The following is a 23904-nucleotide window of genomic DNA, read 5'->3' as shown; positions in this document are numbered from 1 at the left end:
TATTAATCACTCTATTCTACACCTCTATACACTTTCCTCCCACACAACTAACCTAATTCACATCCACACTTTTAAGAGACTGATTAACTAATTCAACATTCACATTTTATGAGACTGATGAACATCTACATGTCATTGTACACTACACTATGAATTATGACTTAATGCTACATCATAATAATTGTACAGTACTTAACTGTAAAAATTTTTTCATAGCATATGTAAATTTGACATACACATATTTATGGGTCAATTATTACTGTAATTGTGCAAAATACTGATAGGAAAACTGGGCAAAATAAAACACCATGTTTAATTTGATTACTGTACAGGAATATAAAGGACTGTGTACAGAATTTCATATAGCAGTTTGTTCTCTTCACAAGGCCCCATTTTGTGTGGCTGTTACAACAACAATTGATTCTTTGGGAGCTAAAAATAACTAGCACAAATCTGTCTGAATTTCAAATTCTCCTTACAGAATCGTTAGCAACAACAGAGCTGACATACATTACAAAATATAAGAACTCGTGTGATCAGTAAAAGGCCTGGCCAATGTTAGAGAGGACTATCTAGGACATGGCTCATATATATTTATAAATTTTGGTGCTTTGGTTATAAAATTAGGGTTAGTGATGGTATAAATGCTACCTTAATTATGAGTCAGGTATACAAAGAAGAAATCTGGTGAGTTCTTGCTCTGACTGATAATAAAAGGACCCTCTGTATGAACGGAAAGTACATTAATTCACTTCATGTGTGAAAACTGTAACACTCTCTAATAGTAAAACATAACCAATTAAGAATGACAATGGCTACTGATATGAGTAGTTTCAATGAGAATAATGAGATGAATGTGCAATGTTGTGTTGAGAGACAGATCATCGTGTGCAGAATTATGAAAATGTTTGGATGTTAAATTTAGCAGTTCAATGATGAGTACAGGTAGCTTAAGCTAAGGGAACATGTGGAGAGAATGTATGGGAATAACTGGGGGAGAAATTACATAATATGACTGTGGAAGGGAGATGTGCAATATGACCAATGACAAATAAGATGAGGTCCTTAGAAAAGGCCTCATGGTTATGAAATTTAAATGGTACGTTAGGGAAGTGTGTGCAACTTGAAGAGCAGCCATTACGTCAACAAAGCTGATCCACAAAAACACGAAACACGGCCCTTTCAAACCAAGTATAAAATGGATAAAAATGGCAGTGTGCAGTTATTGTACCTTCCTGCTGTAAAATAATTCCATCCTATATAGCCAAACTCTCTTAAAGCTTGTACTACAGTATGTTCTTGAAAATTTTTCAATAATTACAGTATGATACATGTGGGCACCCACCATCAACTGACTTTCAGCAGTGCTACCTTCACGAAAATCTACATTAAGTGATAAGACCAAATGGCTTCTTGTAACCTGGGATACCACTTTCTAAACTGGATTGTATCCACATAACTAAACAAATGTGGATGCCTGGTAAAGTAATGAGTTCAAGCGATCTCCAACCGGACATGGCCCTTGAGGGTTTACATCCAAGAAATTACAGAAGTTTACTTGTCACATATGCCACTCGGGAAAGAGTGACTGGTCAATGATGAATTAAATGTTAGGACTAATTAATCCAGTCTCAGGCATCTATGCTCATAATGAGGCGATAAAGAATGGGATACTGATGGCTGCTAACAAGAAGTCAGAACAGCAATACTAACTGAACATAAGGGCGGTATAAAAGAACAAAGGCAAAAAATATTCAGTTAGTATATTCTGCCTTACAAAATAACTACATAACCCACACTTCGTTTTAATTATGCTGTTCTTCACTCTCATCTTAAATGCCAGGACCAACTGCCTAGCCCCGGGCTCCTACGCTCCTCATGGGGCAATGTAGGATTGGATGATGGATGGATGGATGGTCCTCACTGCTGGAAAGCTATATCTTATAAAACAATGATAGCCTAATTCACATTTCATGATAATTAAACTGCTGTTCCTCGCTCTAGATTCTGCTTAATTTCTTCCGTGTAATCCCCATAGAAGCGTTCCAGTTTCTTGTTGAACTTCATGTTGCGCTCATTAATGAAGTTAATATCTGCATCATCATCATAAATACGACGCCTTGAGTACTTCTCTCGCTTGGATATCCTGCGGAAAAACATCACATACATTAGAAAAATTCTTATAAAGAAAACTGAACTGGCTGAATATACTATGCTCCAGTCTGACGTTTTTGTATGGGACAACACAGCTTATTAAATAAAATCTCAAACATCAACATCATCTAGCCTCTCTTTACAATCCACAGGTGGAGTGAGGCACGGTTCAGAAAGGAAAAAAAAAAAAAAATTATAGTAGAAGACTTAATCAACAGTATGCCCAGATGCCCAATGAAGTGAGATCAACAGTATGCTCAATGAAGAAGGCTATATACCCATTCACTCAGCATTTCACACCAGTAAAATACCAAGATAACAAATATGCAACTTAACAAAATAATGATCCATAAATATGAATGAAAATTTATAAAAAATATAATAAAAATGTGTAGTACTGCAGTCTATATCCTGGAAGTCCTGCAAGAATATTCTATGTCCTCAACAGCACTTACATAATAGACAGTTGATGAAAAATATGTAAAAAAAAAAATATTTAGGTTCAGTAATGTTCTGGCTGGAAATGCAAAATCATTAGTAGTTGAATGGAACCAAATTACTCCATCTGATTTTATGTGATAAGACCTAAAGGGAACACTACAACAGATTGCTAACCATGAGGTACTAGGACTGGAATAGCCTAAACCCAGCAGCAATGGTTCTCAGTCTGCCCCCTCTGGATGAGTGTGACTATGAAGAAAATAATACCTAAAAGAAAGAATAGAAAGGTGTCAGGAAGATCTAGGTTAGCTGCTGAAATGCTGAAGGATCCAGGTAATTTTTTTTTTTTCTTTTTTTAAATGCAAGGAAAAAGAAACCAAAGTCCAGGAGCCCACAAACCATTCCTTCCAAAAAAAAAATGAAAACAATACAACAGAGAGCTAAATTCAAGATCTGTTCATTTCAAGATTCCTGGACACACTGTGTTTGAAAGACTGGAGATCATCTATCTATCTATACACCTAGGCTGCTTCCCCCGAGGAAAGGGAGGTAGCCGAGACAGGACGACACACTCCCCATTTACTCATCCATTCAAACACATTCATTCGCATATTAGCCCCAAAGGGGAGAACAGACAGATCCTCACTGCACCACACCACACAAGAGTCAACTGCGCAATGCAATCAGTGACATCCGCAGCAGGGCCCAACAGCAGAGTTGGTTTACCCTTGCCACATCATAACAGACCCATCCCCTTACCCGCACCTGACCTGACTAGCTGATCAGACCAAATGCAGGAGAATATCCCCTCAGGGCTGCGTCATCACTTATTCATTCACAATTTCTCTCCATTTATTTCTGTCACGCACAGCCACTCTTCCTTGCTGAACAGACATCCCTCTCGCATCCAGTGCTCTCTTCACACTGTCCATCCATCCTATTCGTGGGCTTCCTCTCAGCCTTACACCTCTCACATCAGACCTAGTTATCTTTTTCACCAATCGCTCATTATCCATTCTCTCCATATGCCCAAATCATCGCAACACCCTCTGCTCAACTCTACCATAGGAAGTAAGAAATACAGACAGAGGAAGACAGTTCCAGAGTTGACCTGTTGCATAAACAATGGATTGGGAGTAACCATTAACTCTTGCATTAGACAGCTGGAGAGAGAAGGGATGAGAGTTTGTAGCTAGACGGGTGTTACGCGTTCGTCGTAGAGGTGGAGAGATGCAAGCAGACAGTTCAGAGGAGCAATGACCACTGAAGTTGCAATAGAAAAGAGATAAAGATGCAACTGTATGGTTTAGGATGGTAACTGACTTAATGAAACTGTGACGTGTGAGTGAATGTTTACAAGAGGAGGGGAAGGTACAACTGAGTATGATAGCCCTTCGAGTCTGAAGCTGTTACTGTTGTTGCTATTGTAAGGCTGGTCTGTCTGGCTGAACAGATCCATCAACTGCAGACAGTAAACCAATGTACCCTTGTGGTGGACAATGTCTCATCACACTGAGGTGCAGGGAAGAGTGTGGAGTTTGGTTCCTGGATGGATGCCACATTTATGTCTCTCCACCCAGTTAACAGGGGTACCACAGTACAGTAGAGGTCACATCATCTTGGCAGTCAACAGATGAAAAATGCTGACTCCTATACGTATGGAATGATGATTTCATCACTGTCATCATCATCTTGAATATTTTCTTCCACCAAAAGACTGGTTCAAGTAGGATCACAAAAAAATACGAAAAAAAAAAAATTAAAATGGGAGAACTACCAACAACATGCCTAGTGAAATGGGTCACACAATCATTCACATGCCATTCAGGCCTCTAGAATTATGACTCCATTTCACATGCTTACCCATCTGTGCAAATGTATTTATAGTATGTATGATTAAGTACCCTGCCCTAGGGTGGGAAAGGAGGTCTGGATAATGATAATGATGATGATGATCAAGTGTTAAACTTGGGTGACTGCCCTTTCCTCTCTTCCTGCCTTCTTTCCTTTCTTCCTCTTCTGTATTTCTTTCCTTCATTCTTTCCACTTCTTTCTGTCAGTAGGTGACTCTACAATGAGTGGCAAGCCAAATGGTTTCCTGTACACAAGGAAACCATTTACTATGCTGGTTGGTAACCATGTAACCAAATTATGGTGCTTGGTGGGTTTGTGGGTAATTAAAGTGCTCCAGTTGGATTGAGCCTGTGAAGGTTTGTCTAAAGGATGGTTGGGGTTTAATGCTCAAGTAACACCACTCAGGGATGAGTGAAGCTGGTCACTCTCATCTTAAATGTCAGGACCAACTTGCCTAGCCCTGGGCTTCTACACTCCTCATGGGGCAACACAGGATTAGATGATGATAATAATGATGATGATGTATGTGTAGATGGATGGATTCTTCCCCTATGAAAAACTCTTTCACCCTGTTTCTTCTATACTCCTCTCAATTTTACTTTAGGTACCACAATATCAAAACATACTGTTTCTCAAGGTCTTCCACCATAGAGTCTATAGCTTCCTTAGAGTCTCTGTGGAGTCCAATGGCAGTATTGTTGTCTGATACATAGAAGGCAGCATCCCCCAGTCTCTCACGCTCCTTGGCATATTCCTCCATATCAACCTTTTTGTTGTTCACCAACCGCTTGTACTGCCTGTGTGGACCAGATGGACAACAAATATTAATACAACACCTACTTCTTAAGTGACGTTTAAGGTACACATGACAAAATATAATCTGTGGAATAATGCAAACTATATTACATACTTTACAGTGCTGCAGTACAAATTCCCAAATACAAACATACAGTACAATTTCCAAAAAACCTTCACTTTCAAAAATATTTTTCCCTGCTATAGAAGGGTGTTTATATAAAATGTCCTCACATAATCAATGCTTATTGGTAGTCAAATTTCTTTTGTAAACATGCATATAAATAGATGATGAATCACTAATGCACAGTACTTCATCTTATTTACCACTCACAGTATTCTAGACAATTTATTACACAGTACCATACATAACAGTAGATACAAAAGTATACATATACACATACAATAGTAAAAATGAAGTAAAAATCATGATAACAGAGGATAAGGTCCCTTAAAATATATATTACATCTATATCTATCTATATCTATATATATATACATATATCGACAAAGATAGATAGATAGACAGATAGATACAGATAAAGATATAGATATATATTTTAAGGGACCTTATCATATATATATATATATATATATCTCCATTCCTTCCTTCCTCTTCTGTCTTTCTTTACTTCATTCTTTCCTCGTCCTTCCGCCTACGGGTGACTTTACACTCCCTCTTTTGTCTTTCTTTCTTTAAATCTTTCCTCTTCCTTCTGCCTGTGGGTGACTCTACACTGAATGACATGCCTAATTGTTTCCTGTGCACCAGGAAACCATTTACTATGCTGGGTGGTAACCATATAACCAAATTATGGCACCTGGTGGTTTAGTGGGTAATTACAGAACTCCAATCAGATTGAACCGGTGAAGGTTTATATCCAAGGAGTGGTTGGAGTTATTGCTCATGTAATGCCACTCAGGGATGAGTGAGGCTGGTCACTCTCATCTTAAATGTCAGGACCAAATTGCCTAGCCCCGGGCTTCTACGCTTCTCATGGGGCAACGTAGAATTGGATGATGGTTGGATATATATATATATATATATATATATATATATATATATATATATATAGCTAATGGAGATGTGATGATTTTCAAATTATGATTTTACATTCCAACACGTTTCATTTTCTATAAAGCCTTTGGAACCGCACATTTTGGATTTGTGAGTTTGTACTGTACCAACAAATTGGAGGGAAAAGTATTTCAGTATAATCTATTACACAACAAATCTTCTTCTCCTTAAGGGGGAAGACAGCTTTTGATAATGATTTATATATGCATGTAGCCCAGTGAACAATGCTGAAAATTCTCAAAGTCAGTGTATGGCAAAGAAGACACTAGGCTTCTTGCATTGTGCAATAAACACCAGGTACATACTGCAATACAGTCCATGCAAATAAGAACAAAGGTACATGCATTTCTTTCCATTGTGTATTCAACCCCACCTGATGGTAGCATCTTCATAGGTAGAGAAGCCTTGGTCAGGGTTCTTCTTCTTTTTCCGTCTCTCCCAGCGCTCTGCTTCATCAGCTCCAACCTCCAGCAGTCGTAAACGGTCATAATCCTTGCCCTGTGTACCAATACTTAATCATTATCTGGACAGGTAAAAATTTAGCTAATTGACAGAAACTTCAACTGAAAAAATTTCACCTTTACACTATGCTTGCCTACTCCTATCATACACATCTGCTCATGGTACTGAACTAATCTAATCAACACAACTTAATCTAGGCTGCCATCAAGTTACTTATGTGTAAAACACAAACACTTTATTGTAGCTTTCTGGCACAGTACAGGTATTTCATCTATTCATCCATCAACCAATCCTATATTGCCCCACGAGGAGCCGAGCGGCCCTGGGTTAGGCAAGTTGGTCCTGACATTTAAGATGAGAGTGATGAGCCTCACTCATATCCGAGTGTCATTACGTGAGCACTAAACTCCAACCAAGCCTTGGATATAAACCTACACAGGCTCAATCTGACTGGAGTACCTTAAGTACCCACTCAACCACCAGGTGCCATAATTTGGTTACAAGGTTACCACCCAGCATAGTAAATGGTTTCCTGGTGTACAGGAAACCATTTGGCTTGTTACTCAGTGTAGAGTCGTCCATACACAGAAGGAAGGGGAAAAAGTGAAGGAAAGAAAGACAGATGAGGGGGCGTAAAGTCACCCATAGGCAGAAGGAAGAGGAAAGAATGAAGGAAAGGAAGACAGAAGAGTAAGGAAGGACGACATAAAAGGGCAGACACCCAGAGCGGCACGTCAAGTGAGTGAATGGTGAGTGCCACCACAGCATTCTGATCATTCAATCCTGCCTTCTCCATATCCCATACGAGGCCTGTTCAGAAAGAATCCAACCTTAGATTCTAAAAAAATAAATAGCTAATCTGCTGAGCTAGGACACTAATCCCCCTCAAAGTAGGCCCCTTCTGATTTGACACACGTAGCCCTGCTATATGATACTCCACTACGTGATATCCTGGATTAACAATGGGGGTAGAAATACCACCCTACCTCGCCTAATGTAGGCCTACCCCCGGTTTTGCGATGGGTCCTTCGAGGTATCATCTGGGGGTGAGCCATCGCATCAGTCTCCCGCTACCATCACCCCACCTCGTCAGCCTTCCCACCCCTCTCCCCTCTGACCCTCCAGTGGAGATGGAGTTTGAGGGCTTTGAGGAGGATGAGCGTTAGGAAGCACCACATATCTCCTAGTCTCGGGGGGAATAACAAGGACGACAACCAGGACTGAACATGGACTTAGAAGTGAGTGATGAGAGCGGTTTGATATTTTCTGACCTATTTTTATGATTTTCATATTTTATTTCTTGGTTTTGGTGAGCTTTTAACAGGTCTTAGGTTTAGGTTAGCTTCTTTTAAAGCTGTTATGCCATTAAGATTGGTTATGAACTAGTTTTGGGACTCATTTGGGTGGGTTTAGGACTTAACTGGTGAGGAATTCCATGGCTCAAAAATGGATCACTTTACTTTACATGTTAAATCTACCCTGCTATATGATACCCTGCTTAGCGATGGGTTTTTTCTTAACACATGCCACTGTAAAACTGGGGTAGTCCTGTGTGTATATATACATACAGTAATACCTCGATATACGATACCCCTAGATGAGATATCCCGGCTTAACGATGGGGGTAGAAATACCACCATACCCCGCCTAACGATGGCCAAACCCCGGTTTAACGTTGGGTTTTTATTTTATTTTTTTTACCGATTTTGATGATATTTTATACTAAAATTGTGTGTTTAGGTTGATTCATAAACTGTTTTTAGATTTAGATTGTGTTTTAGCCATAGGTGGGGTGAACATCGTCATTTTGGGGTACAGTTTACTAAGCTTGATTTTTTCCAGACTTACATTTGATGATTTTCAGATTTTATTTGTTGGTTTCAGTGAGTTATTTACAGGTGTTAAGCTTAGGTTAGTTTCTTTTACAGCTGTTAGGCCATTTAGATTGACTTTAAACTTGTTTTGGGGCTCATCTGGGTGGGTTTGGGACTTGGTTTGGGGGGAAACCCAAGGCTGGTAAATGCTCCCCATTACGTTACATGTTAACCTGCCCCATCCCGGCCAATTTTCCACCACTGACGCCCCCCAATCCCGGCAGATTTTGGATATGAATTTTTTTTGGCTCAAACCTCCACTTTCAGTGAGAAACGATGGCAGATCACAGAAAAAGTGCATACCTGAACTAGAAATGGTCAAAATAGGTAAGCCATCGCACACCGCTCGCTGGTGCAGTGGTAACGCTCTCGCTTGCCAACTGGTGGACGGGAGTTCGCGCCTCGCTCAGGTTGCGAAAAGTTTCACTGACGAAGTAGGTGGTTACTGTCCCCCTCGAGCAAGGGGACGGGTGTGTGGGTGTGTGAAGGTCACAGCCTTGCCCCTAGATCGGACTATATGAGCTCTCAGCTCCCTTCCGGGAGGGTAAAAGCTGACGATCACGACCATCAAGTGATCCTGACCGACCCGGTGAATTACACCTGGTACCGTATTCTGTAAAGGCGCTCGGTTGCTGTCCCGTTTTCTATGCTTGAGATACGTATTCGAAATCACTCAGAACTGGTAGATATTTATTAATATGGAACAAAATAACATGTAGTACAAGAATATATTGGTTTTCACACAAAAATATAGGCAAAATAAGCATTGTTCCATTGAGTGAACATAGCAAAACTGCCCAAATCGGTCACATATGATTCGCTATGTCTGTTGTTTCAAACATACATTTCATTTTCTCTACTTACATAATACTTTTCCATTAAAATTATACCAGTTTCCATTTTACAGAACTGTTATCACAGTTACATGCCTTACGATTATATTTAGTGTAATCTAGCACATATTTACATAGTGAGCAAACACGGTATGACTGTTGTTTCAATTTACATTCTCTTTTTCAACCTATATAATACATTTCCACTAAGATTACACCCGTTTCCACTTTATAGGAATGTTATTAGCGTAATATTATCGCATATGTACAATGAAAGACAAAACTATCTTCCCAGTTCCGTCCAAAGATAATTTACACCTGGCGAAATACAATGAAAACCCAATCTCTACTACTGCATGTTGCAAATGGTTCGATTTTTCCGCTATAATGTTCGTCAAACTTTGGGTGTGTCTTTGTACGTAGTGAATGACCTCGCTATGACTGTTGTTTCAACTTACACTCTATTTTTCAACTTATATAATACTTTTCCACTAATATTACACCGGTTTCCACTTTACAGAACTGTTATCACATATTTACAGGCCTTACTATTATGCTGAGCGTCATATTATTGCATATGTACAATGAAAGACAAAACTATCTTCCCAGTTCCGTCCAAAGATAATTTACACCTGGCGAAATACAATGAAAACCCAATCTCTACTACTGCGTGTTGCAAATGGTTCGATTTTTCCACTATATGTTCATCAAACTTTGAGAAGATAGTTGTGATAGTGAGTGAACTCGCTATGACTGTTGTTTCAAACTTACACTCTATTTTTCAACTTATATAATACTTTTCCACTAACATTACACCCGTTTCCTCTTTATATCATTGTTATCACATATTTACAGGCCTTACTATTATACTGACAGTCATATTATCGGATATGTACAGGCCTTACTTTTACAGTGAGAGTCATATTATCGGAAGCACACACAGTATCAGTAATGTAACAATCTGTGATATTCCTTGTCAGGGTGGGGAGGAGAGGAAAGGGTGGTGGGGGAGGTTGGGGAGGTGGAGAGTGGCGCCCTTCCCCACTAGCGCTCCTCTTCCCTCTCTCTTTTCCTTTCCCCTTTCCCTTCCCTTTCCTTCCTTTCCCCATATCACGGGGCTGTGGGGAGGAAGTGCAGGAATACTGTGGGGCGAAAGACGTGCTAGGGAACAGCTCCTTCTTGCCTGCCTGCTGCCCACCTACACCACATGCTCACGCTGCTTCCATCCCACCACCACTTTCCCTTTCACTCCTCACTCCCGCCACACCACTCAGGCCTTCCCCGGACAACACAGAAGGATCATACTTTATTTTCCTTCTCGCCGCACCTTGCCTGTGTATACGTACCAAAAATCACGTGCAAAATTTGAAATATATGCAAATGACGGACCTTGCAATTGCAAAACGTATGGATATGTCGTCGGGTGTCACCGTGACTAAACGTGGGAACTTATCCATTCATCATCGGGACACCTTGGGTTAAAAGTGTTCCGATATACGATACCCCGCCTAACGATGGTGTTTTACCTAACCAATTACGTTGCTAAACTAATTGAGCGATGTTTGGGGTGCTAACATGACGTCACGGGAGCTTGAGGCCTTAGTGCACGCTGGTTGGCTCCCGCCTCAGTTGCCTACAGGCTGCACGAGAGAGAGGAACTCTGCAGCGTCTCCCTCTCTTCTTGTGCCATTTTTTACCTAGTGTCCCGCGGTGTTTTGGCTTTCGCCACTTTGTTATGGCCCCTATCCGTGAACTTTCGAGTGAAATTACATCCCAGATCATTGCTCTAAAGGAGGCAGGCCACCCCACGAAGGAAGTTAGTGAATTGGTTGGTGTGGCTCAATCGACAGTGCATAGGTGGTGCGCCCGTTTTCGAGTGGAAAATAGTGGTGACGTTCCCACAAAGAAATCGCGGTCTGGTAGGCCCAGGAAAACTTCCCCAAGGTCTGTTAATATTTTAAAACATGCGGTGGAGTCTAATCCTTGTGTGAGTGCAAGGAAAATTAAGGAGAGCAACCCGGAAGTGTTTGGTGAGGTTTCTGTGCGCACGGTGTCTCGAAGAGTCCATGAACTTGGTTACACAAGTCACAGGCCTGTGAGAAAGCCTCTTCTTACACGTTACCAGCGACTTCGTAGGCTTGCCTTTGCTAATAAGTACCTTAACTGGGGTGAGGACCAATGGTTGTCAGTGTTGTGGTCTGATGAGGCAAAGTTTAGAGTTACCTGTAATCGAGGAGCACGCGTGTACCGGCGCAAAGGTAGTGACCCACTTGATCCCCGTTACATGGAGAGCACAGTTAAACACCCTGATTCACTTATGGTATGGGCTTGTTTCTCTGGTAAAGGTTTGGGGAAGCTTGTTGTGCTTCCCAAGAACTGCAGAGTGAATCAGGATGTTTATCTGGAGCTTCTTTGTGATCATTTACCTGAGTCCTTCGAGCTCAAAGGTGAACAAGTGTTTCAGCAGGACGGTGCACCTGCTCATAAAGCCAAATTGGTCACCAATTGGCTTCGTGACTGCGAGGTATCATTCATGAAAGACTGGCCAGGCAATAGCCCAGACCTCAACCCGATAGAAAACCTCTGGTACCTCGTAAAGAAGAATCTCCAAGGGAAGGACATGAGCTCTCTGCCTAAGCTGGAAGCAGCCATTTGTGACTCCTGGGACAAAATACCACTCCAGCACCTCAGGAACCTCGCCCTTTCACTTCCACGACATCTCCGGTCCGTGAAGAAGCATAAAGGATACCCTAACAAGCATTAAAGGTAAATAAAATGCATTATTTATATGTTTTTTCAATGTTGAAAGGCTTCTTTCGTAGGAGGGATGCAGGGCGCTCGATACTTCTGACGAGCATTGTATACATGAGGCCCCGCGTGCAAGAGTATACCCATGCACCACCTTGTCGAATACTGAGATAATGCTATCCCACAGTCCCTCAGAGTATGTAATTTCAGGTGGACTTGGTGGATGTGATGTATGACCCAAGACATAGGGGCGAAAACCCATAGAAATAACATTGGGTTTATATCGCCACCATTGATCAAGTGCAACCACTGTATTAACAAGATTATTAATGTAAAACATCATTATTCCTAGTATTATTGGTGTTATTTTGTTTGTTATTGCATTTAAAAGATGTAAAGTGTCTATTGTTCACATAAAAACACAGAACAATGAGGACCAGGTGAAAAAAAAAAATGATGCATATTTTTTTTTTTTTTTTAAATTTATAAAACTTACTTTTTATGACAATAACCAGGCAAATTCATAACCAACCACTCTATAGGCATTCAACTTCATCTTACAACATAAAGGAACTCACTAGTTATAGGCCTGCAGCACTAGTTTATGCATAAAAGTAGCAGCATTGTATGCTAATGTCAATTTTTTTTTTTTTTTTTTGGGGGGGGGGTAAAAACAATAGTACCTTTACTGAAAAGTTTTTGGATAAAGTAGAGACAATCAGCTTTAAAATGATGTAAATGTCATTATCCTAGGTATAATAGTTTTTGCGGTATCATTCTTCAAAGACGTAACAACTTTAAACGCGATTTCTGCCACTTTTAAAATATGGTGCATGGGTATACTCTTGCACGCAGCCTCATATATATATATACTGTATATATATATATATATATATATATCACCAGACAGAAAGTACTAAAAGAATGCCACATTTCTCTTGGAACACACTCTGAATTACACTCTCATTACTCTGTTTAATGTAAGCAACTAACAACACGGACAAACACTCACAACGATACTATAAGAGTAATCATTATGGATTAGCCAATTTACAGCAGCTGGTGTAACTGGGTATTACATTCTGGCTAACATCAGAAGATTTTATTCACATAAGAAAAATCCTAGAAGTAAAAGGCTTTGCAAACTGCCTCAAGTAACCCTTTTACTACCAATGGTAACTACTCCTAGGAATCTATTTAAGTTAAACACCAGATGATTCTGTTCAGTCAAGTGAAACCCTAAGGGTACAGACACACCGGACGCGATGAGCGGGGAAACTTATGCATTGAGGGATGACGCGACACGATAAAACTCACTAAATCCTGTGTGGGTGGTCACACTGTATAAGCGGGGAGGTTTGTCGCTCCGCTCACCCTCTACACTCGTCACTACACAATGCAACATGTTCCAAAATGTCGTGGACTGCCTAGCGACATCCCCAGGTTTGATAGCTTGGACAATGACCTGTCTGCACCAACGAACAGCTTCTGACAAAGTCACGCGCGAGATCGTCGCTTCCTATTTGGACAGACATCATGCTGATGCTCACCTCACCACTCACCATTCGACACAACCTCCCTGCTTGTCGCATCCGTTGTGGCCATATCCTAAAAGTCACAATGGTTAAATTACACCGTAGTGATGCAAGCCATTCATACTTGTAGTCAGTTATACCACTACATTCTGAACTTGACGAATGCTTAGTAATATAGTTTAGGTTCTGGCTGGGGAAAAGGGATAGAAAAAAATAATCTCCAAGTTACTGCAAAATTTGCTCGGCTATCAACATGAAAGCATACAATCTCTAGTATTACCTATCATTAGGTTAAGTAAATGAGCTTTTCTTTCCATTTACCCCACCTCTCCTGAATCTCACCTCCTTCTCAGCTGCGTCCCTTTTCTTTTCTTCTTCATACTCTGCTTCAAGCCTTTCACGCTTTTTTGCAAAATTTTTCGGCATCTGCTTTATGCGGTCTTCTTCCACAACTTCTTTGTGGTTCAATATTGCAGCTTCATTCTGAAAAATAATATACCTGTACACTGTAATAATACTACAGCAATCAATACTCCACACTCACTCTAAATTATTATTGCACACTGCATCAGTTCATTAATTTTAATTACATCACCCCAAATTCCTGAAATTTATCATAGTCAATAAATGAACAACAATGTTCATCAGCCTTCCACAAACTTCCCACAGTTTCTCAAATTCGGTAATTATTGGACAATATTTTCATCAACTTTAGAGATACTGTACTATAACTAAAAAGGGTGTTGCATAATTACAGTACAGAATACCATCAGTGAAAGTTTGAAAATGCTTGATGTCATGTCCGGTAGTGAAGCTCTTGATTATAAACTAACTACATTTATGGTATGAACAAAAGTGCACAACACAGATGCTGTCACAGATAGCCTTCATTTCATCAGTGACTGAACTATCACTGGTTCAGGTTAAAATCACACCACTTAACACCTTCAGCCCAAGGACATCATCATCATCATTATTATGATCAACATTATCCCATCTTTATTTTTACTAAATGGAATGGGATGGATCAAGAAGAAGGAAAAGAAAAACACAAAGGAAGAGCACCATTAACAAATTAAAATGAAACAGACTAATCATCCATTCATTCTGATCACTGGTCAATTTTTACTTCCTCAATCTCTGCCCTGCTTATTTACAGACTCACTTATCATATCCACCCATCTTCTTGGTGATCCACACCACTTCATATTATTAATTCAATCATATACACTGTACCCATTTCAGAACCATATTCATACCCATATCCCAATTTCCCCCCCATCTCCTTGATCTTAACCCACTGGAGAAAAATCCCCAAATTCTAGGACTGACCCTGGATACACCCATGACTTTTCTCAACACGCAAGCAACATCAATGTGACAGCATCTAGCAGACTTGATGAACTGAAAATACGCACAGGTACTACCTCCAGACAGCAAAGGGTATCATCAAAAACAGTCTAGAAACAGTTCAGTCAAAAAACATTCAATTATATGAGCCCAAGATATGAACCAAATTAACAGCCACAAACATAAAAAAGCTTTAAAAAATACAAGACTACAGTATGTGAATAACAGGTCATACAATAGAAAGTGGTGCTAGACAGGGCCACCTTCACATGGTGGCACCAATACAGCTGGGCAGTGGAGATTCTTTGTTATACAAACTTCCCTCAACTTCCTCCCTATCCCTTCCAAAAGGAAGGTACCATAGTGGTCTAGAGAGGGCAACTACAGCCTACTGTCCAGTAAATTCACATTCAGATAAACCTGGGGTTTGCAATTACTGTATTATTACAGCACAATGACCCCCATAATTACCGTATATAGATTACTGGTACAATGAAAAAAGCACTCAATCCAGAATGAAATGAACACAAGAGGTACTATAAATAAACTGTTGTTTCAGAATTCCATCCCACCACCGTAACTTTATGCTGCACCACCCTTTCAAAACAAAAAAATAAATAAAGAAAAAAAGAAAGATGAAAGGTATGGCATGGTGGGATGAACAGGTTAAAAGTGCAATGGAGAAAAAGAGGAAGAAGTGGCTAAAGTGGATACAGGACAGGGGTTCAATGAAATAAGAGCTGAACATACTGAGATTGAGAAACATGTAGAGAGACTAGTGAAGAGGTAAAAGAACGAGGTAAATGATGATCTAGGAAGAAAAATTAATGCAAATTACACCAAAAACAGGAAGTTATTCTTGAAAGAGGTGTGCAAATGTAGAAATGACAGTGGAACGAAATGTGAAAATGAGAAGGATGTAAGTGTAGACTATTAACCCATGGGGATGAAGTAAGGACCAGATGGAAAGAATATTTTGAAAGCCTGATGAATGGGAACAGAGAGAGAGCAAAGTGACTATTAACAAGATTGGTTTTGGGGATGTGCAGAGAAGGAATGCAGTGCCAGGAAATGTGACAAATGCAGAGATGAAGAACGCTGTGAAGCGGCTGAAAAATGGGAAAGAAGATGGGGTTGATGAGGTGTAGGCAGGTATGATTAAGTGTAGTGGAGAGAGTGGAATAAAGTGCTTGTTGGAGATGTGTAAGAAGGCATCAATGGTGAAAAAGTGCCAGTTGTGTGGAAAAAGGCAGTGACTGCACCCCAGTACAAAAACAAAGGTGAGCGAAGTGAATGCAAGAATTATCGTGGCACAAGTCTATTGAGTGTTGAATGGAAGGTATATGGAAAAATTATTATAAAGTATGAGAGTTTTTACAAATCCTAGTGCGTGATGAACAAGATGTGTGGATCAAATATTTGCAGCGAGACAGATAGCAGAGAAGGCTTGTGAGTTGGACTATAAGGTGTTTATGGCATTTATGGATCTGGAAAAAGCATACAACAAAGGAGACAGAGAAGGATTGTGGAAGGTTCTGCACATGTTTGGAGTAGATGGTAAGCTGCTAGGTGCGATTAAGAGTTTTTATGATGGTAGTAAGGCATGTGTAAGGGTAAATGGGCATCTAAGTGAATGGTTCACAATCAATGTGGGCATGCAACAAGGTTGTGTGATGTCCCCATGATTGTTCAATATATGTATGGATAGGGTGACAACAGAAGTAAAAACAAGAGTAATGGAGAGAAGGATGGTGTCGGTAATGAATGGTGGTGGATGGCATATCTCAAATTTGTTGTATGCTGATGATGCAGTGTTACTTGCAAATACTGGACAAGAGCTTAGCAGACTAGTGCAGAGTTTTGCAGATGTCTGTGAGTGTCATGCCTTGAGAGTAAATGTAGAAGAGAGTACAGTAATGGCTACTGAGAGAGAAGGTGACTCTCAGTGTTATGTTACAGTGAATGGAGATAGACTGGAATTGGTGAGAGTTCAAATACCTGGGAACAGTCATAGAAAAAGGAGGAAAATGTGCAAAAGAAGTGGAAAGTAGAGTGACACAAGGAAGGAAAGTAGTTGGTGCTATGAAGGCCTTGATAAGTAACAGAGACATGAGTGCTGCAACAGTGTGAGGCTTACATGAAAGAGTGTTAGTGCCAACTTTAACATACGGAAAAGAGACTATGGTGTGGCATGAAAATGAAAAGTCAGGAGTAAGAGCAGTGGAGATGGGACTGCTGAGGAATGTACATGGAGTAAAGAGAGTGGATAGGATATGGAATATATAATGTGATTCATGAAAGATGCGGAGCGAGGAAGACTGTGGACACCTGAACGAAGAGAGTGGAGTGAGATGGTATGGTCACATGGAGAGAACAGATGACAATGAAGTTATGAAAAGGGTATATCTGAGCAAATCTGAAGGAAGGAGGAGGCAAGGAAGGCCAAGAAAGTGGAGGAATATGGTGGATGAGAGCATGAGGAAGAGAGGTATGGAAGTTGGTGAGGCTAAGGAACTGACATGAGATCAAGCTGGCTGCATGAATTTTGTGCAGAGAAGTGCATGACCAGGGATCTGGCATTCCTTTTTAACATGACAGCATTCAGACTGGCTCTATCAGATAGGTATATGAGAAGCTACAGACCGTGGTGAAATTTTTTTTGGTCTATCAGATGGAGACGACAGGATTTCGAGGGCTTTAATGATGAGTGAATGGAAGCATGGCCCATTGAACTAGGCAAACTTTGGCTGTCTGGACGTTGCTACTCCTCACCCTGCCCTAGGGTGGGAAAGGAGGTCCAGATGATGATGATAAATAAAGGAACAAATTTCCAGCACTACAAAGAATGTCACAAAATCCATCCAACACTACATTTCACATACATAATTATACACAAATATATTGCCAACACAGACATCCAAATCTCTCAGGCAAACAGCATCCTTCATGAATCCCTATCAGACACTCATCCCTAAGAAACTGCCCTTCCCAGAGTGACATTAGCACACCTAACCAGGCTAAAATGTGGCCATCACCTGTCTGCTCCAGGACCAAAACAGAATGCAACTCACAAATAATCCATTACCAGTATGCCCTCACAGTAATGCAGCTCCCTATACCTCTTGCACCTCACTTCATAGCATAGACAATCCTTCTGTTAAACCAAGAATCTCTGGAACTGCCCAGCTGAAACGGCTGGTTTCCAGCAGTCCACTGGGTTCGTTCACATCCAGATGAGCCTGGGGTAAAAATAACAGCAACTGTGGTGTGCAGTTTTCTTTAAAACTTACTCTTTTAGCATGAAGTTTTGCCAACCGTGCCTTGAAGTCAGCCATTTTGTTTCCTTTACTGGGATTACTTGGACCAGCTTCAACCTGTAAAAATTATATACCTTACAAAAACATGTTCATGCTTACCTTTCAACAAGGAATACCATACAGCATATACAATTAGACAGTTTGTGTGACATCTAAGTACAGTACTGTATAAAAAGACTTATTACTGTATACAGAGCAATCTATCTATCAATCTATTGCCAGACGCCTTAATCCCATACGGGGTGGCCACAAACAAATCGCCTCAGTGTCGCTCTGTCCCCCGCCATTTCACTGCCCTGCTCCCAGCTTACACCTCACTCTCTAATATACATCTCAACTCCATCCCTCCATCTCATCCTTGGTTCCCCTCCCTCTCCCCCCCTCCACCTCACTGACATACACTCTCCTTGTCAGTCTCTCACTCTCCATCCTCTCCACATGGCCAAACCACCATAATGTGTTTCTCCTAACACTTCCTATCACATCCACATCCACACCAAAACACTCTTTCACTTCCTCATTTGTCAGTCTGTCTCTCCATGTGACTCCACATGCTCCTCTCAAATAACTCATTTCTACTTGTCTCACTCTTGACTTCTGTCCCCCTAACAAGGTCCAAGCTTCACTTCCATATGTTAGAGATGATATCACAATACCATCATGTAGCAGCTTTTTCACTTCCATGCTCACTTCCCTGTTTCTCATCACTGTTTTCAAGGAACCAGCAACCTTTCTTCCCTGCTGCACCCTTTCAAGCACTTCACTCTCTAAATTTCCAGCCTTACTCATCACACTACCCAAGTACTTAAACACACTCACATTCTCCATCTCCTCCCCATCCAATCTCACTGTACATTCACTGACTTCAATTCTCTGAAAGACCATCACTTTACTCTTCCCTACATTCACTTTCAGATTCCGGTTCTTACACACTCTCCCAAACTCATCCACCAAGCTTTGCAGCTCCCCTTCATCTTCACTTAACAATACAGTATCATCTGCAAACAACAGTACAGGGAGTTTCCAAACACTGCCCTCTCTCAGTAGGGCCGCTCCAACATCCACTGCCCTCTCTCAGTAGGGCCGCTCCAACATCCACTGCCCTACCTTGTACAGTATCTCTTTTACCGGTATAACCCCATCCATATACAGATTGAACAACCATGGAGACATGACATATCCCTGTTTAGTTCATATGGTATTCCTCTAGTTCGTATTCTGTATTTTTCTTACTAAGGTAAACCCTCAATATAATGAACCCTTTTATAGCAAACTTCGGATATAATGACCCACCATTTCCAGAGCGAACTTCTGCCACATATAGCAACTTTGGTCAGCATATCTGACGGAAGTTCGCTCCCTGCTATTGTAAGTGTACTGCAACATTACATTACAGGCACTGCATTTATATGTACAACTTCATTCAGGATGGTATTTACTGTACATCTACTGTATAACTACATAAACCATCGAATTCTCCTTGTGAAACTTCATAGAGTAAGTTGTGGTTGCGCAATAGGACCGAACGACTCCACGGTTATGGTGACCGTGGGTCGCTAATCCCTCGGTTAATAATGACCATCAGATATAGAGAACTTTCAGATATAACGACCCACCCCTCCTCCCAGCTAGTTCGTTATATCGAGGGTTTACTGTATTTTCAAGGTGGTAAATTACCTTTCCTCCTGAAACATTTCCAACCGTTATCATCACGTCCCTTAAGCCATACCTATAGTTGTTTGTTTATGGTGTAGCTAATGGAAGAATCTTACTCAACGTACTGAAAGGTGGATTTCACCTCCCAACTTGATGGTAGGTTAGGTTGGGTTAGATTAGATTAAATTATTTGGGAAGGTACTGTACAGTCAAGCTAGGTTAGGAGTGTCCCTCCACCATTAGCTACACCTGACAAATCAAACAAGTTGACACAGCAGATATAGCTAAAAACAACAGGGAAACAAATTTTACATGAAAAGTTTATTTATTATCCCAGAAATAATTAGAAAAATATAACAGACTATCAGGAAGAAGAACTGATCCGGTAAGGTGCTTCTACTGCCTTGAACAGTGTATGTTTACCTTTATTTATTCTCACCTAACCTATTTATGCTAACCTAACCAATTTTGTGCTAACCTAACCACACACCCTAGCCTATCCCTTAAGTAGCCTAATCATATTATCCATGTTTACTGATGGATCCTCAGCATACTCGAAAATAAACTTCTGTACATCTTTACAATGGCACTGAATTCAAAGGTAGGTAAAAAAAAAAAAAAATTCTATTACCAGTAATTTTTAAGATGCAGTCCTATGTCTCACCTATATTAAATCTAATATAAAAATTTACACATCTTTGATCTTCCAAATCTATTAATTATACTTTCCATATATGGCAACAAGCAGGTTGGCAGAGGGTTAGTGCCCCTCCCTGTAAAACAACTAAATAAAAGGGCAAACAGCAACTCCTTACCAGATTAAGGCATCTGGCTATAGATTGATAGATACGGTATATGGACAGATGAAGTTTACATTTAATATCAAAATTATATACACATGTCTTTGACCTTTCAAGCCTAGTATACCTTATTAACTGAGTTACATTTTAAAAAGAAAAAATATAATACCAGGTATTTGGTGCCAAATATTATATTACAAATAGCTTTCACCCACAAATGGAACTGGAATAATGCTGATGAATACATTGAAGGAGTTTGCCAGCTGATATGTGTGTGTATAAATATAAATATATATATATATATATATATATACAGTAGAACCTCTCTCATTCAGACTATATGGGGGGAAGGGTTGTCCGAATTAGCAGATTGTCCGGACCATCAGGGTAATCTCCAGTTCATACCAAAAACTATCTACATATGGTATGTTTGTTAATTATTAACATATGTGGCATATGTCAACCTTACGTAACTGCAAAAGATGAAAGGATACTAAAATAACCAAACTAATCATGTACGATAGTTTTGTATTGCATAATTTACAGGTAAGGCCATGACAAGAAACTAGCCTACATTTTAAATTGTGGTAAGTGACTAAGGCCTGTGTAGGCAAAAAAATAAATAAATTAATTAACTGTAATATTTGGAATAAAAATAAAACTTATGTAGGCAAAAAATACATTGTCATCTTTGGCATATTGATAACGCCCATATGGGCAAGAAGCTAATGTTTGATGTACAAGTAAAGCACATTTAAGTACAAAAAAATAACCTACAGTAATCATTAAACACTGCAGAATATTCTGACCCATATTTGTGTAAGCAAACTCCTCCTTTTAACACCTTTATTCATTGCAGAAGCTACACTTGCATTAAGGGGCATGGTAAGGAGGATTAACTTTTGAAATACAGCGTAAAAATATAAATGGTTGGTGAACTAGTTGATGGAACGAATGCTAGCGTGTGTTTAAACAGGTGCCCATGTTGCGACCTAGCATGATCCGAGACTGAACGAATGACGATCGCTTTCCACGCCGATACTGAAAATGACTTTAGAATTACTTTCAACATATTTTTGGAGCTTATTATTTTTAAATTTTGTCCGAAGTAACAGAAATCCAGATTAAAGGGGTCCGGACCAAAGAGGTTCTACTGTATATATATATATATATATATATATATATATATATATATATATATACAGTATATATATATATACAGTACACACACACACACACATATATATATATATATATATATATATATATATATATATTCCATGAATACGGTACTATTTGTCTTTCTACTGAATCATTTAGTACGGTAGGTTTTGTTTTTGTCAATTTTTGTTTCCTTTGGTGACAGGAACAACTCTTATGCATTCTTTATTCTAGATCTTGACATTTTTTGTTCTAACCTTGATAGACTTTGGTCATAAAGGTGATATCCATAGCCACATTTTCGCGTGGCTTTTAGACCAGCATTGACCAGTTTAGACCAGTCTTATTGCTGTTCTGGCGAGACAATTAGACCGGTGCAGACAGGTCCAAAGCAGTCCTGCCCCACAAGCTAGCCTAGGTGAGACCGGTCTGCACACAAACGTATGCGCGTCAGCAACAGCCAAGAAGGAGGCGAGGAGCATCCGTGGCAGGGTGGAAACATCGATGGTCAACAATGGCAGACTTGGTAATAAGGTTTGTTTTAAATTACATTTTTAACGCTAGCAGAGCCCGTGATCATCCAAGAAGGGAACCAAACAAATCTTACCATGAAGTAGAGGCTTAGTATTACTACAGATCGCACGAAATAAGATTATTAAAGCATTAATGACCGAGATAAAAAATCAAGGGGAAGCATGAAATGTGTGTAATCAGCGCCATTCCCCGACATTTGTTTACATTCTTCTAGGCCACGCCCAGTCACTCATGCAGCCAATAGCAGGCTCAGACAGGATCGGACCAACATTAGCCCGTTCTCGCGATCATTTATGAGTCCAGACCAGTCTAGACTGGTTCAATGTGGCCTGTGAACATGCGGCTCATGATCCCTCATTCCCGACTGCTGCATCAAAATAAATGCATTACAGGTAATGGAAATAGCACAAACCACACGCAGTGGAACCAAAAGTTAACTTGTCTGAAAAATGATCCCGAGTGACATATCTTTTCTTTTAACTTGTCTCAACTCTTGATGGTATGAATTAAAAAGGAATAATATGAGGCCAAACGAATAAAACAAGTATTACAGGACTTCTTACTTCTGCCATGATGAGATTCTTAGAGCAGCGAGACGATTACAGCGTTTATGCAAGCTTCCCAAGCGTTTTGTTCTTTGTTTCTGGGGTCTTCAGTTCCACGCTGGCAGCGCTACGTTCCCTCGATCAGAAAGATCAAAGACAGATTAGGAAACCTTCCACACAATCGTTTTCCACACCCACTTCCAAAGATTTACGTTGTTTACACTCTATGACGATATCGGAATCGGCTCTTAACTCTTTGGAATAATCTAAATTGATATATTTGCGGCTTAATTTGACCAATTTATATTCGTGTGAATATCCATTAATACTTTCATCATGTATGACCTACCGGAGATTACTAATTAAGGGCAAGCCGAAATGACCGAGGGTCAAAATAATGGACTGTGATGTTGACAAAGGAGGTACCGATCAAAAGGTGATGCCTTCGCATTTTTCATCCATAAAACAAGTCAGGGTTCCCAACTGAACTTGAAAGATGTAAATGTAGTGTTGTCGTCTTTTGTTTGCCTCTCAATTCGTCAACGAACTGAGAGCTGCTGATAGGTGAAAGTTTAGCCTATTTACTGATGAAGAGGGTGACGTTACAGTGACAAAACTATTACGTATTGTAATTAAATATTATTCTGATAAAAGAAGAGAATTGTGACTTTCTGGATGTGGTCGAACTCAGCGAGTTCAGTGCTGATGCAGTGTGTGATGTCAAAACTCTAAAGTAATGGACTAGAGTTGCAGAAACTTTTAGCAAC

At 40.0% G+C, this 23904-nt stretch overlaps 1 protein-coding gene across 2 annotated transcripts; it reads right to left on the bottom strand.

Annotated features, from left to right (window-relative positions):
• On the bottom strand, positions 1–23344 carry LOC145404586 (pre-mRNA-splicing factor SYF2). 2 transcript variants are annotated; one of them, XM_080276099.1, is made up of 6 exons: positions 23156–23344; positions 18415–18498; positions 14117–14273; positions 6696–6820; positions 5076–5246; positions 1–2146 (listed from the first exon to the last, which is right to left on the bottom strand). In XM_080276099.1, the coding sequence occupies exons 2-6, from the start codon at positions 18423–18425 to the stop codon at positions 1981–1983; spliced, it is 630 nt and encodes a 209-aa protein (XP_080132225.1). In that variant the 5' UTR covers positions 18426–18498; positions 23156–23344; the 3' UTR covers positions 1–1980. The 2 variants fall into 2 exon arrangements, with proteins under 2 accessions (XP_080132225.1, XP_080132224.1); XM_080276098.1 differs by having other exon boundaries at positions 14117–14257.
• Positions 23345–23904: the final 560 nt, after the last annotated feature.

The sequence above is a fragment of the Coenobita brevimanus genome, chromosome 64, assembly GCF_032717465.1.
Source record: "Coenobita brevimanus isolate Jiangsu-jjx chromosome 64, ASM3271746v2, whole genome shotgun sequence".
NCBI lineage: Eukaryota > Metazoa > Arthropoda > Malacostraca > Decapoda > Coenobitidae > Coenobita > Coenobita brevimanus.
This window is presented reverse-complemented; position numbering and strand designations above follow the sequence as displayed.